The 13,212-nt window shown below is 44.4% G+C and overlaps 1 protein-coding gene across 2 annotated transcripts in view; it reads left to right on the top strand.

Annotated features, from left to right (window-relative positions):
• LOC126400186 (ankyrin repeat and fibronectin type-III domain-containing protein 1) overlaps window positions 1-12,642 on the top strand; it is a 167,597-nt gene extending 154,955 nt beyond the window's left edge. For both annotated transcript variants that reach the window (XM_050060744.1, XM_050060745.1), the window contains 10 exons: window positions 1,060-1,192; window positions 1,390-1,509; window positions 1,603-1,818; window positions 2,973-3,139; window positions 4,885-5,035; window positions 6,166-6,334; window positions 6,479-6,645; window positions 6,767-6,974; window positions 7,424-8,145; window positions 8,222-12,642. In XM_050060744.1, coding sequence (XP_049916701.1) covers window positions 1,060-1,192; window positions 1,390-1,509; window positions 1,603-1,818; window positions 2,973-3,139; window positions 4,885-5,035; window positions 6,166-6,334; window positions 6,479-6,645; window positions 6,767-6,974; window positions 7,424-8,145; window positions 8,222-8,530 — 2,362 coding nt within the window. In that variant the 3' untranslated portion in view covers window positions 8,531-12,642. The remainder of the gene's footprint in view (window positions 1-1,059; window positions 1,193-1,389; window positions 1,510-1,602; window positions 1,819-2,972; window positions 3,140-4,884; window positions 5,036-6,165; window positions 6,335-6,478; window positions 6,646-6,766; window positions 6,975-7,423; window positions 8,146-8,221) is intronic.
• Window positions 12,643-13,212: the final 570 nt, after the last annotated feature.

Genomic DNA, 13,212 nt, shown 5'->3' on the forward strand with positions numbered 1-13,212 from the left:
GTGATTTTCTTGGCAGCAACTAGCTGTTGGGTCCAAAGGCCGTTGCACACTAAGTCCGTATTTGTTATGTTAAAAACTAGCCTGATCCCCCTATGTTGTATCAATCACCATTGCACACTGACTGACAGAGCCTTTAGAGCAGTGGTTCCCAAATGGTTCAGCCAAGGGGTCCAGATTTCTCCTTAGCCATTTGTCCAAGGTCCAAACAGTTCAATACATTCAGCATCATACTTGCATTTGGCCATGTCATAGAGCTAGATTGCTGTCTTTATCATGTAGCTGACCAGCAGGGAGCGGCACTTCAAAATAAAAGCTCTGTGCCGGAAATTCACTGTACTTCAAAATAAAGTGTGTTTTTTACAAACTTGACATGTTTGTGAGTCACTGCTTTAGAGAGATGATTGACCAAGAAGCAGTGAAGAGAATGTGGTGTAACCTGCGGGACAGATATATACGCAGCAAAAGAGGAACAGGGTGCACAGAATCATTTCATATCAAAGATAGCTTAATTTCAAAAGGTCAGATAGTAATATTAAGGTGGATGATGATGACGAGGAGAAAGATGAGGACTGCACACAGACAGAGAGGGTGACAATGTGCAGACAGAAAGTTCAGCCCCTTCAACTGCATTTCCAAACTCTAGATGTGGGCAGAGGGTGGCGACAGCCTAGGGAGGTAACTCCAGTGAAGAGAAGCAAGGGAGCAAAAGTGTCACTGTCTCGTATTGCGAGTTTCTGCAGCAAAAAGAACAATAAAATGCATCATTTCCAATGATAATTTCAAAAAAGGCATACAAAAAACTGACTTAAATATCACATCTCTAATGAAATGTAATCATTTTGATACTTTCTTACTTTGAGAACACACACACAACGAGGTGCAGACCAGTGTAAGCATCAATGCAATCCCATCAAATTAAAACACCTTCAAACACCGAGGCAAGATAGCACAAAAGTTGTGGAAGGAAGAGTTGTGTGAAGCTGTATCATTTTGATAGTCACCCCCTCAGTGCTGTAGTCTTTCTACAGTAACGTATACTTTTTCCATGTTACTTTCCAGAGGTCTGTACCTGACAACCATACTCTACAGAGATGATAATGTGTTGGTGACTCCAGAGGACCAGATTCCTATTGTGGAGGTTGAAGACTCTTACTCCAGCTCCCTCATGCAGGACTTCCTCTGGTTTACCAAGGTACAGAGACAGACAGACAGACAGACAGAGAGTAAAACAGAAAGCTAGAAAGAAGCATACAGCAACAAACTTTGATATATTTGTCAGACAGTCGATGCAAACCCATTCATACAATCATCATATAACTGATAAAAAACTACAGGAATTTATAAGATAATGCTAAACATTTGCATGTGTATATTCAATCCATGTTTCAGGTATCCTATCTATGGGAAGAGATTCCCTGGCTGCAGCAGTGTCTCAGCCCTTCCCAGTCGTCCTGTTCCTGCACACTGCAGACACGCCTCAAGATGCTGCAGGCTGTCTCCCTTCTACAGGTAGTACACATTGCCCTCAGTGTCACAAACTTTCAGGGCTATGATGTAGGAAATTGTGGCAGTGCACTAAACAAATCTGATGTCCTTCCTCAGGGTATGCTGGGAACCCAGGACCTTGGTCAGGTATATTATGAGCCAATCAAAGACAAGCATGGTAACGCACTGCTGGTGCTCCTGAAGGACATGAACGCTTGTCCAAACCTGGACGGGGTTCACTGGACGCAGCTTTGCAAACTCCAACTCCAACGCAAGTCTATCTCTTCCCCCGAAGAGCCCACCGCCTTGGACATGCTTCTCATCACACTGCACGTGAGTCCCACAGGAATAGGCGGGCAGGGATTGGTCGTGAGTTCAGTTTTGGAAAATGGGTTATTTTTGCTTTTGTTTTGGAGACAGGCTGCTTCCACGGCAGTTAGGAATGGTACGAGGGTTTGTCAGCAGTGGTTGTGGTTTTTATCAGGCTCATTCTTCGAATTTTTTGTTAACTGGAGATTTAACAAAACGAAACGGCGTAGTGTAAGGCGTTTTGTCAACAACAAAATGCCTCCAAAAAACTGGAAAACGTTTATCTATTGGTATCGCTCTAATGTCTTTCAACTCTCATTCACAGAAAACCAGCAAACACGAGGCTCCGTGGCTGAAACAATAGGACTGTAAATTGAAATGTGCTTCCAATTATGAGAGCTGCATGTGCAGACACTCTTTATTTAGACAAACATTAATCATCATGACTCTCTTCTTCCATTTGTCACCTCCTTTGTAAAGACAAATATTTAATCTGCTTGCCAACAGATTAATTAAAAACCAAATTTCAGGTCAAATCTTGGATCCATGCCAACCCAACATGAATGTTAATCATCTCAGTCACTCTGTTTTTAAAGGCTGCTTGTTCAGGCAGTGAATATTGGAAGGCTACATTTGAATTTCAGCATTGTGGACGTGATGATGATAATCTCACTAATTGTTGTTGTTTTGTGTTTTGTAACTAATGCTGTGTGGCTGTTTTGTTCACGGCGACCACAATCTGGAACTGAACCACAAGTTGATTTTGTCTATATAGCCCGGTAAACTTGATACTATTGTAGCAATGCTGTTTTGTCTCAAGTGTAAGTCGGTTTGGCCTTGTGGTTCCAAAACAATGGTGGAGACTCCCTTCGGCAAAACCACATTTCACTGAAATATTTGTTTTGTGGCCAGTTATGAACAAATTGTATGATGAAATACATAAAAATGTGCTGATGGGCTTTTTTGCCGTGCTGACTTCCACTCTAAACATGTTGGAAGGACTTGAGACTGAAGTCTCTGAGGGACTAACAGCAGCAAAACATGAAAACAACATCATTTAGATGAATGTGAGGTCGCTTAAAGAGACAAAATTAGAATCAGTGTCACCACACAGTCAACCCCAGTCGACACTGTCATGCACACCTCTTACTTATCTCTCTCCACCTGCTGTTCCCCAGGAGAAGCTGGCATATCACAGGCGGAGCAGGAAGATGTTATCTCCAGGTTTATACCTGGGCTACCTGAAGCTGTGTACATCAGTGGAGCAGATCAGAGCGTTGGTGCCCCAGAAACTCCCCAATGTCCTCTGTCACACCAAAATTCGGGACAATAGCAACGTGTCCAGGTGGGGATCATGTACAACTTAAAGGAAACTTTTCATGTGATTTGTAATATTTGCAGAATTGTCTGTGATCTTAATTCCATTGGAATCTGCCATATCAGTAATTTCATTCATTCATTCATTTTCTGTTGGGGGTCACTGGGGGGCTGGAGCCTATCCCAGCTGACATTGGGCGAGAGGCGGGGTACACCCTGGACAGGTCTCCAGACTATCACAGGGCTGACACATAGAGACAGACAACCATTCACACTCACATTCACACCTATGGCTAATTTAGAGTCACCAATTAACCTGCATGTCTTTGCACTGTGGGAGGAAGCTGGAGTACACGGGGAGAACATGCAAACTCCGCACAGAGGGGCTCCCCCACCCCAGAATTTGAATCCCCCAACCCCAGGTTCAAACCAGGAATCCTCTTGCTGTGAGGAGACAATTCTAACCACTGCACCACCATGCCACAGTCTGTAATTTGTCAAGTAAAGATTCCACAGCAAATGACCTACCACATTTTGCCAAATACAGAGGTCGTGTGCTAATATTATTATGGTTTTTGGTTTCGCCTCTTCCCTTCGCGAGAATTACAAAGGCTGGGTTGGCCATTATAAATGAAAGTTTTGAGAGCATATTTGGTTCAAGGGGCATATCTCGCTACACAGTTTAGAGACCCGTTTGCAGAAAGAGTGAGGTCAAATCCATCAGAAGGGCGATATCTTGAATGAGATGGATAGTGTAACAATGTGTGGCAGAATCGGTTCTGTTTGTGTAACCCACATTTAAAAAGAAAAAAAGGAGGTCAACACTGTACATCATCGCTATTAGTGCTGTTTAGTGTTTCTGTGTTGTGTAGAGTGAAGTTGCGAATGACTGTGCACATGATATCTGGGGGATGTCAGTAATGTCAGTATGAGTAAAATATGGACTCGCTTATCCCATACAAATGCACCACAGGAAACACAGACATGGGGGTGTAATTTCTAAGTCACATGAGGTCTCCAGGTAATACTAGTCCTGTGCGAATAGGGCTTAAACAACTAATGGGAACAACAAGTTTTGAAACTGGTCCAGTATTGAGCGAGACGGCTACTGCCAGCAGCAAAATGGTTTGCAATGTAATCTTTGGGGCAATACCCCACCATCAATGTACGTCCACAAAAAGTGCTTGTTTTTGGCACTGACAGGCTCAGATTGTTATTATAAATATTTTTCTTTACCTTTCACCTGATCCGGTCAGTTTGTCATTGTATAACCAAGTCTCGCTCAAGGAGAAGTCTTGTTCTAAAGTCACAGGAATTGAGTTGCGGCAGGAATACAGTAACAAACAGACCACATTAAGTGAAAGGTAAAGAAAGACATTACTTTTCTTTCAGACGCTTATAAATAATAATCTGAGCCTGTCAGTGACAGAAACAAGCACTTTTAGTGGACGTACATTGACTACGTACGCACCATTGCCCCAAAGATTGCATTTTAATCTGTTTCACGGGTGGCGGCGGCAGCTGCCCTCTCGCTCAATACTGGACCAAGTTCAAAAACTGTTGTTCCCATTAGTCACTTAGACACAAAAACATGGCAAAATGGGGTCCAGGTTGAAAAGTGTATGTTGGTTCTTGATGAGTTTCTACCAGACGTCTGAATATACAGTAGAAGTCTCAGTGTACGAAACACTGACAATGATGCCTTCGACTTGGACCGATGCTCCCTTTATAGCATCCCTGTGAGTTTGTGTTGTGTTTGTGTGTCGGTTTCAGAGAGGAGTGGCAGTGGCTGCAGGCTCTCACCTCTCTGGAGGAGTCGTTGGAAATGGACCGCGAAGAACAGAGCGCTCCGCATCGCCTCTTACAGGACCTACGCAGCGCCATCAAGGACCTGATGGCACACATTAATGTCCCTGGCAATCAGGTCAGAGTCAGCCTGAAACAGTGTGTCTTTGTCCATCCTTCAGTGAGATTTACAACCATTTCTTTACCAAAAGCAAAAGCATTTTATGTCGACTGATTTTGACTGATATCATGGAACCAGTTGAAACTCCTCGAAAGATTTCCAGCCAAGTTCCAGAGGCAAGCAGTAGCAAGAGCTCAAAGCAAAATGATCCCAATGGGTATTGAGCCAGTTCTGGTTAGACCACTAATTCTACATGATTTCTGTAAAAGAACATGGTTTGAATTCCAGCACAATGGCAATCATTGTCCGTTTGACTTTAACCTTTTACCACCCACTGTTCCAACTGGCTCAACGACTGCACCATGAAAAGTCGAATATGAACATGACCATTAATATATGTATCGATAGATTAGACTGTCATCAGAATGTCAAACTGAAACTTTGTTTGTTTCCAGAGGGGACGGATGTTAAAAAAGGTTTAAAAACAACAATTATGACTTTAACAGTAAGATAGTTTTTCTCTTGACCCGCTCCCCAAAAGAGACAAACACTGTATTAGTGATATGCAATAACCCCTAATTACAGCAAACCAAGCAGTTGCAGTATTTCTTACTTCTCATTCCACTGTTGGAGTTGGAGCCTCTTGTTCAACTTTCAAAATACTTAAATGAGTGAAAAATTGACTTCATGGTGGCCTCGCGGTCCTGGTCTGTGATCCATACCCCCATAACTGTGACTTCCGTGGTTTGAGTGCATCCAGGAACTCAGTCTTTACTTCTATTTATCAAATAAGAGCTGAAATAACCGTAAGAATAAGTGCATCTATTAAAGACAAGAAGGAGAGTTCAAGTAAATGGTCTTGATTGTTGTAATTTTGGAACAAAAGAGCATTGCATACATATTAATGGGATACTTCACCCACAGAATGACCATTTGTAAATTAATTAGTCTTGTCATGTTGATTGATTGGGGAGCACATGGCAGGACTAATTAATTTACAAGTAGTCATTTTGTGGGTGAAGTATTCTAAGTGGACATGATGTCAGTATTCTGTCACTGCTTTAAGTTAGAGTTAGACTTCCTTACATACTGTAGGTTCCTTTGGTTTCAAAAGCCCACTGACATCACCTGTCTTTGTGTGTCTATAGGTGCAGGACTTCCGTATCTACAGCCAGGAGGTGGTGGAATTTGGGGAGAAAGTGTCCTTCCTGCTCCTCCTGCCACCCTCAGATGAAGTGTGCACAGCTCCTGGTCAGAATAACCCATACTCTCCCCGCTCAGGCTTCCTCACCCTGCCCCTGCAGATCTTTGAGCTAGGTCAGTATATAAAGATTTTGGCAGAAATGGGAAATTTGACACCAACTGCCGTGTCCAAATTTACAGTATATGTTCTTGTATTTAATGGCACAGTGTTTTACATTTCCTTTTTTTTTTTCTTGTTGGATTCCCTTTTCCCCACAGTCCACTTTAATGCTTATTGCCCCAGTTTCATTGGCCAGTACTGCAGAGTATCAGCTTTGCTGGAGCTGGAGTCCCTCATGTCCCAGCAGGCGCTGAGGGAGGCCTTCTCTGAGGCCGAGCTCCTTGCTGCTAAGAAGAAACACCAGCAAGTCCAGGAACACATGCAGGTAACACAGCTGGAGCATACATTAAATGTTTGGATTGTATATACTGTTGAACTAGTATTTGCATGGTAGATGGATTCAGATGGATCCAGTAATACAATATATCTTGTTGACTGTACGACAGCAAATGGAGGAGGTTTGGCGTGATGCGAGGTGGATCATGGACGCCTTACAGTATGCCCGCTACAAGCAGCCAACAGGAGGCATATCTATAAGCTGGATAATTGACTTCTCCAAGGAAACGTTGCCGGACAAGCCTCCCTCCACCTCCTCTCAGCCAGATTTCATGCCCTCCCCCATACCTTCACCAGAACCCTGCCGCAAGCACTCAGGTCAGAATCAACTCTTAGAACAGAAACATGTCGGATACTGTGGCTATATACGGGATTTCATATGCCACAAAAATTACATAAAGGGATAGTTTGGATTACCTGAAGTGGGAGGGACCTATCCATAGTCAGTGTATTACCTACAGAAGATGGCGATCAGCACACTCCCAGTTTGGAGCTCCTACATGATATTGATTTTTTTAAATTGAATTTTGTAGCTGACCCCTCCATAGCAGTACATTGCTTAGCTTCTGTGTCTGTACTCCTGTCTGCTTCTCCAAACTGAGGGCATGCCGATTGACATCTACTGTATGTACTACACTGACTCTGGATAAGTGCCTCATTCAACCCTACTTCAAAAGATCTGAACTATTCCTTTAACATGCAGGAGTTTGATAGTGTTTTGCTATAATTACACACCATCAATAAGTATTTTTTCTCACGTTCTTCAGATTTTGCTGGACTGTCAGATGAGGAAGGCTCCTCTGAGGTCTTCCTCACCACTGACAGCGACTACGACTCCAGTCGTGCCCAGAGTCCTCGTGAGCTGGACCTCTTGCCCCCCTCACCCCTCTCATCTAATGCGCCACTGGAGCCTCGTGGTTTCCTGCGTAGTGACGGAAGCAGCTCTGGAGGGATGTGTCTCAATAGCGGTGGACGCGGAGGCGGGGCGCTAAGGGATTCCACGCCAGATGTCCTCCAAGCCTCGGAACCGCAGCACGGGAGGGAAAGCGAGCGGTGTGGTGGAGGAGGTCGGTGTGGAGGGGATAGACGAAGGGGGGTCCCGGAGCTGTTTGACAGTGACTTCATCCTGCCCAGCAGGCAGATCGAGCTGTTGCACATTACAGAGAAAAGACAGGCCTTCTGTGTGAGAACCAGCAGCCTTGAGTTCCCCTCCGCCACCTCAGCCCACCAGCCTTACTCCTACCACACAACTTGCCCCTCGCCCTCCACCTCACCACAGCGGAGATGGCACAGACCCTCATCGGTGGACCGCTGTTGCTCGGCTGAGCGCTGCCTACCGCATCTTCCACCAGCACGTACCTTATCAGAGGACAGCGGCACACAGAGACTATCCTCACCATCCCCTGCTGCCCTCAGGAAAGGCTGTCACGCCACACTCAGAGTGTACCCGCAGTATCGCACAGGCCTGCCAAAGGAGACCAGTGTTAAGGTACATCTTGACATGTTGAAGCAATTCACCTTTAAACTGTTGTTGTGTTTGTGACACCTTTCCTCCTGTGTTTCAGCTTTGTGTAACACCAGGAACGTCAGCGCGGGAGATGGTCCAGCTAGTTGTGCAAGAGATGAACGTTGTGTCGCGGCGCATTCTCAATGGCAGCGGAGGCGGTGGTGAACAGGAGCAGTGTGTGTACTACAGTCCTGAGCAGCTGAAGCACTTTGGCCTGGTGCTGGTGGTGGACAATAGAGAAAAGTGGCTTCAGGATGATTTCTGTCCCCTGGAGCTCCAAAACCCTTGGCTGAGGGGCAAACTGTGCGTTCGCATTAAGGAGTATTCACCACTAGCGCTCAAACACAGCCGGGCCACCACAGTGTGACACTTCCAGGAGAGAGAACAAAATCAAGAAAACAATTCAGAGCTCATGCCATGTGCAGTGGAGTATCCTTGGAAAAATGTGTATGGAAATGAAGGAACTGTTACATTTGTACAAACAGGCTCCTAAATTCTACACTGTTTTCTCTCTCACTGTGGTGTTAGCGTCCACAACTGCAGCTACGACATATCATATTTTCTGCTTTGTTCTTGTTATCTGAAAAGCTTCTGTTTCCATGAAATGTGTTCTCCCGTACGTAGGACCTTTCTTTTTTATGAACATCAGAGACCCTCATATGGACACCAAATGAACAATAACAAAATGGAACAAAGAGAACACAGTTTTGTGCTGTCAGAAATCATTTGGGGAAAAGATTGTGATGCAGAGCAAGATTAATGGAGCGTCAATTTGACTTCTGGCATGATTGACGCCGGCACATTGGGCCGCGCACATTGCCAAAACGACATGGCCGGCATCATCCTCCCCAGCCACACGCGGACACGGCTTTTCCTATGAACTCTCTCATTGTGTCATTCCCAAAGAGCTGTCGGCTGCAGCCGCCCGGCCCCATGTTCCCAGGATGTGGGCTCTGGAGCCGGCCCAGAGGGCAGGAAGGAAGAGAGGAGTACAGAGGGGGGCTGGCGTCTCCGCTTGGGGACGCAATCGGCCCGACGATTTGGCCCGTCAGCCTGTCACTCAACTGCTCTTGGCCACTGTGCTGTCTGGTAGCAAAGCAGCCAAGCAAGGGAGAGAGAGCTTGATAGTGAGTGAAAGCGAGAGAGGGCGAGGAGGAGGAGGAGGAGGGTGGAGGCTGCATCTTTCACAACCTGGCACTGGCTCTCTGGTGCTCTTTTCCTCCTTTTGCAGCAACACATTCTCTGTATAGTAGTCTCAGTCGTAGTGTAGCTAACAAATACACATCTTGTGAGGAAACAAAATGAAACCAGCCAATTTGGATTTTCACAGCAGAGAAAACACAAGCAATACTTGACTCTTTGTTTCTCTGATAGTTGGGGAAAAGCATGTAAACCTTCCAGAATTGTGCCGAGTACATCTCAAGTACTGTAGTTCATGCTGTGCTAAAAGTTAACCAGTTCAGTGTTTTGTTGTGTTTGGTTCAGTGGTATTCCCAGATGGATCAGAAAATGGTGCCCGCCAGTCTAGAGCAGGGTCTCCCAAAGGGATTCCAGTGTGAGAAGGATGACTTGAGTTGTTAAGAGGCCCAGTGTTTGCCAGCAAAGTAACATATTGTATAAACCAGACTGTCTTCTGAACTGTTAAAATGAAGTTATATATGAAAGAACTTAACTATAACATGGATAAAATATATGTTTTAGCCCCAAACAAACCACTTTGACCTGCAATGTATGTGACAGATGGAGAATAGTAAACGCAAAATGTCAAATATAAAATCTACACACTTGTAGCAAACCACCTCCGGCCAAAATATGACATTATGGCTGCAGTCAAATCATCTTTATTGCTTAGGAAGTGACCCAGAAGTATCTAAGGGTGCTTTCACACCTGCTCTGTTTGGTTCCGTTCAATCAAATTCAAGTTGTTTGCCCCATAAGTGCGGTTCATTTGGGCAGGTGTGAACACAACAATCGCACTCAGGTTCCCACAAACACAACCGGACCAAGACCTTCTTGAAGAGGTGGTCTCGGTCCAGTTACAAATGACCTCTGGTGCGGTTCGTTTGTGGTGAGATTGTGTTCCGACCTCAATCCGAATCAACTGCAGTCACATTACACATTGTTTGGGTTATACCTGAGCATGTTACAGTCCTGGAGGATTATTAATGTGCACCTCCTCCTGTACTGCCTTAATATGTGCATTCGGCGCAGTCTGATGCCTCATTTTCAAACTGTATGGTTTGCCTAAAATGAACAATGACAGCAATATAAGTACATGATGACCAGCACTAAAATAAGCCTACGTAGTTGTCCCTCCATTGTGACATTAGAAAGTGTCACATTTATCTTGCAAGTGTACTCTTCTTCAACGTTTTGTTTACTTCCTGGATTTTTCCCACATGGAAATTCTAACCAATCAAGAGCAGCTTCCTCGCGCAAGGCATTTGATCTGGTCAGCTTGTAAATGCTGCCGTGAGAACACGAACCAACTCTAGGCAATTATGCAGCTTTGTAACAAAATTAGTCCCTAATTCGGACCAAAGCAAGTGAACTCTAGGTCTGAAAGCACCCCAAGTGACACATTATGACACATCCTTGATTACAATGGTTTGGCTCAAAACTGGTGGAAATGCAAACCTGTTTGCAAGATAGCACCATGGTCCCATGAATCCTGAACAGAACCAGAGCTAATTTGGTGGAAAAGGGGCTTCATTGTGGTCTGTTAGATAACACTGTGGTTAGTCTGCAGTAAAGATGCTAGCACATTAGGGGCCTGTCCCAATACCCACACTTCCCCTAGAAATACCCACTTGCACTTGGTTATGCGCATTCACGTTTAGGCTAGTGATGTCCCAAAACAGAATTGAGGTAGTGGAAGTGGTTTCCAGCACTTAAAACATGCCATAGATTCCAAGGGAGTGGAAGATGAAATTTCCCAGAACACCTTGCGAAGTCAGCAAGTTTTGGAAAACAATTTGTTACTGTACAATCGGAATGTAGGCTATACAAACAACAGATGGTTGGACTAGTGTAAACTCATCAGCAACTCAGTTGAACACAGCATCAAAATATTTAAACAAATCAACTTACCCGAACAAAATCGATCAGAACTAGAAGACATAGTAGGCGCCTCCTGTTGTCAGCATTTCTTCTCCGTTGATTCATCAGATGGAGAAGAATAAACATAGCACCCGCCACAACACAAGCGCTGGAGCCAGCATTTTCAAACCTGAATGACTACCGGTATCTTGCGTCGCTACTGCGCATGATGACGCATGAAGTGGTGTCCCATTTCTTAGGGAAAGATCTCTACCCTAATATTTCTCACTTCTCTCATCAAGGGTTATCTCGCAAATGAGGGCACTCAATACCAAGTGGAAGATTTAAGGGGTAGAAATAGGAATGGGCCTAGGTCAAGAGCAGTAGTGCTACAGTAGTTTGTCTACCCTGATGGGTTGTGGGACCCTTGCCTTGCAAGTCGTAGCGTTCAGTAGAGAGTCTCTAATCTGTGGATTACCTCAATCACCATCACACTGATGCAGGTACTTTTGGGATGAACCACATTAATTCTAACTACACAACAAATAAGGCCTCTTAACAATCTAAACCATCCTTATGAGGTAATTTTTGGGAACCTATGCCAAAATTCAATTTCTCTGTTCACACAGTACAGTCTGTGAAACTCCACATATTGCTCCACATGTCAAACTGCAGGCTGTTGTGTTTTATGTTTTTTTTTCCCTATCAACTGTTTTTCAGCATATGATAACTACCTTTCCTGGCTGTAAAGCATCAGCACAAGCTCAGCAACGTCATACTGTTAAAATTACCTGCAGCATCTCCAAATGTAGCACCAGAAAGGTCCAAAAGAGTCAGGGGAGTCCGATGGGTAGCACTGTAGCATTCCAGGTTCACAGGATGTTGTGGAACCTGTCGCAGGGGGGGAGTTAACGGTGGCGTCTCTCAAAGTGTTTACAGAGTTTAGTTTCCTTACACTTTCAAAGATGTGTTAACGTGTAACTACTGTATAAAGATGTCTTAAGATGTTATAAGTTGTAATTGGTTTCACTAATGGCTTGAACTGTTGTGTTAGCGCTTAGATGTCTTCTTTATACACGTTGTTAAAAGCCGTTTTTACAAGGGCCAACTGCAAAAACAAAAAAAATACAACAAAGAAACCGAACCATGTACATAGACGAACAAAGACCAGGGATTGAATGTACTGTATCTGCCCGAAATGTGAAAGTAGGTGAATGTGGGGCTGTCATCACTACTGAGGTCAAAGGTCAGTGAAGTTATAGGCAGGAGTCTGTCTTAAGATTATGCTAAAGGGGGAAGAGGGTGGTTTTGAATTCCCTTTCCAGTCGAAAAATATAGTAAAGCCCCATGTTTACAAGGAGCTGTTGGCAGATCCATCAGGCGAAGTCATGAAGGAGACATCACGTCACTTTTTTAAAATCTATTTTTATTGAACAATAAATGAATATTACAAAATAAAAGCCTCGGTTGTTTATGAGGGTTTCTTCTCTTTTAAGGGATCGCAGCACACGAGTGGAGGAAGTCTCTAACCATCATGTGAGTCCCACTGAGAAAAAAACGTCATACTGACCTTTTTACACTTCCTGTTTGAGAGATAGAGTAATTTACACATCAACTGCCCAACACTGTCTTCATTCGAGAGCTGAAATTCCACTATGATGCCATGATATGTTTTGGCTCACCTCATCAGCCATAAGAGGCATAACAAGCTTATATTTCACGTGTGTGCAGATCAGATTTTCTGTGGGGCTTATTCTTTTAGTTTGGAGTTTCATCCACATGTATGATGCACTCCCAAGAGCTGCTCCTTCATCTGATATGAATGAGAGTCAATGACAAATACAGGGCACTTGTTCCTACAGATGCTATATTGCAATGACCTCATCAGCGTTTGCCACCCGGCTGATGAAAACTGAATGGTGGGCAGCTGCAGACAGAATCTCACAGTGTAAGTAGTGGGCATGGCCACATGAAGCCTGCAGCGTGCACTCGCCAGGGATGAACAATGAT

The sequence above is a fragment of the Epinephelus moara genome, chromosome 13 (assembly GCF_006386435.1).
Source record: "Epinephelus moara isolate mb chromosome 13, YSFRI_EMoa_1.0, whole genome shotgun sequence".
In the NCBI taxonomy this organism is placed as follows: Eukaryota; Metazoa; Chordata; class Actinopteri; order Perciformes; family Serranidae; genus Epinephelus; species Epinephelus moara.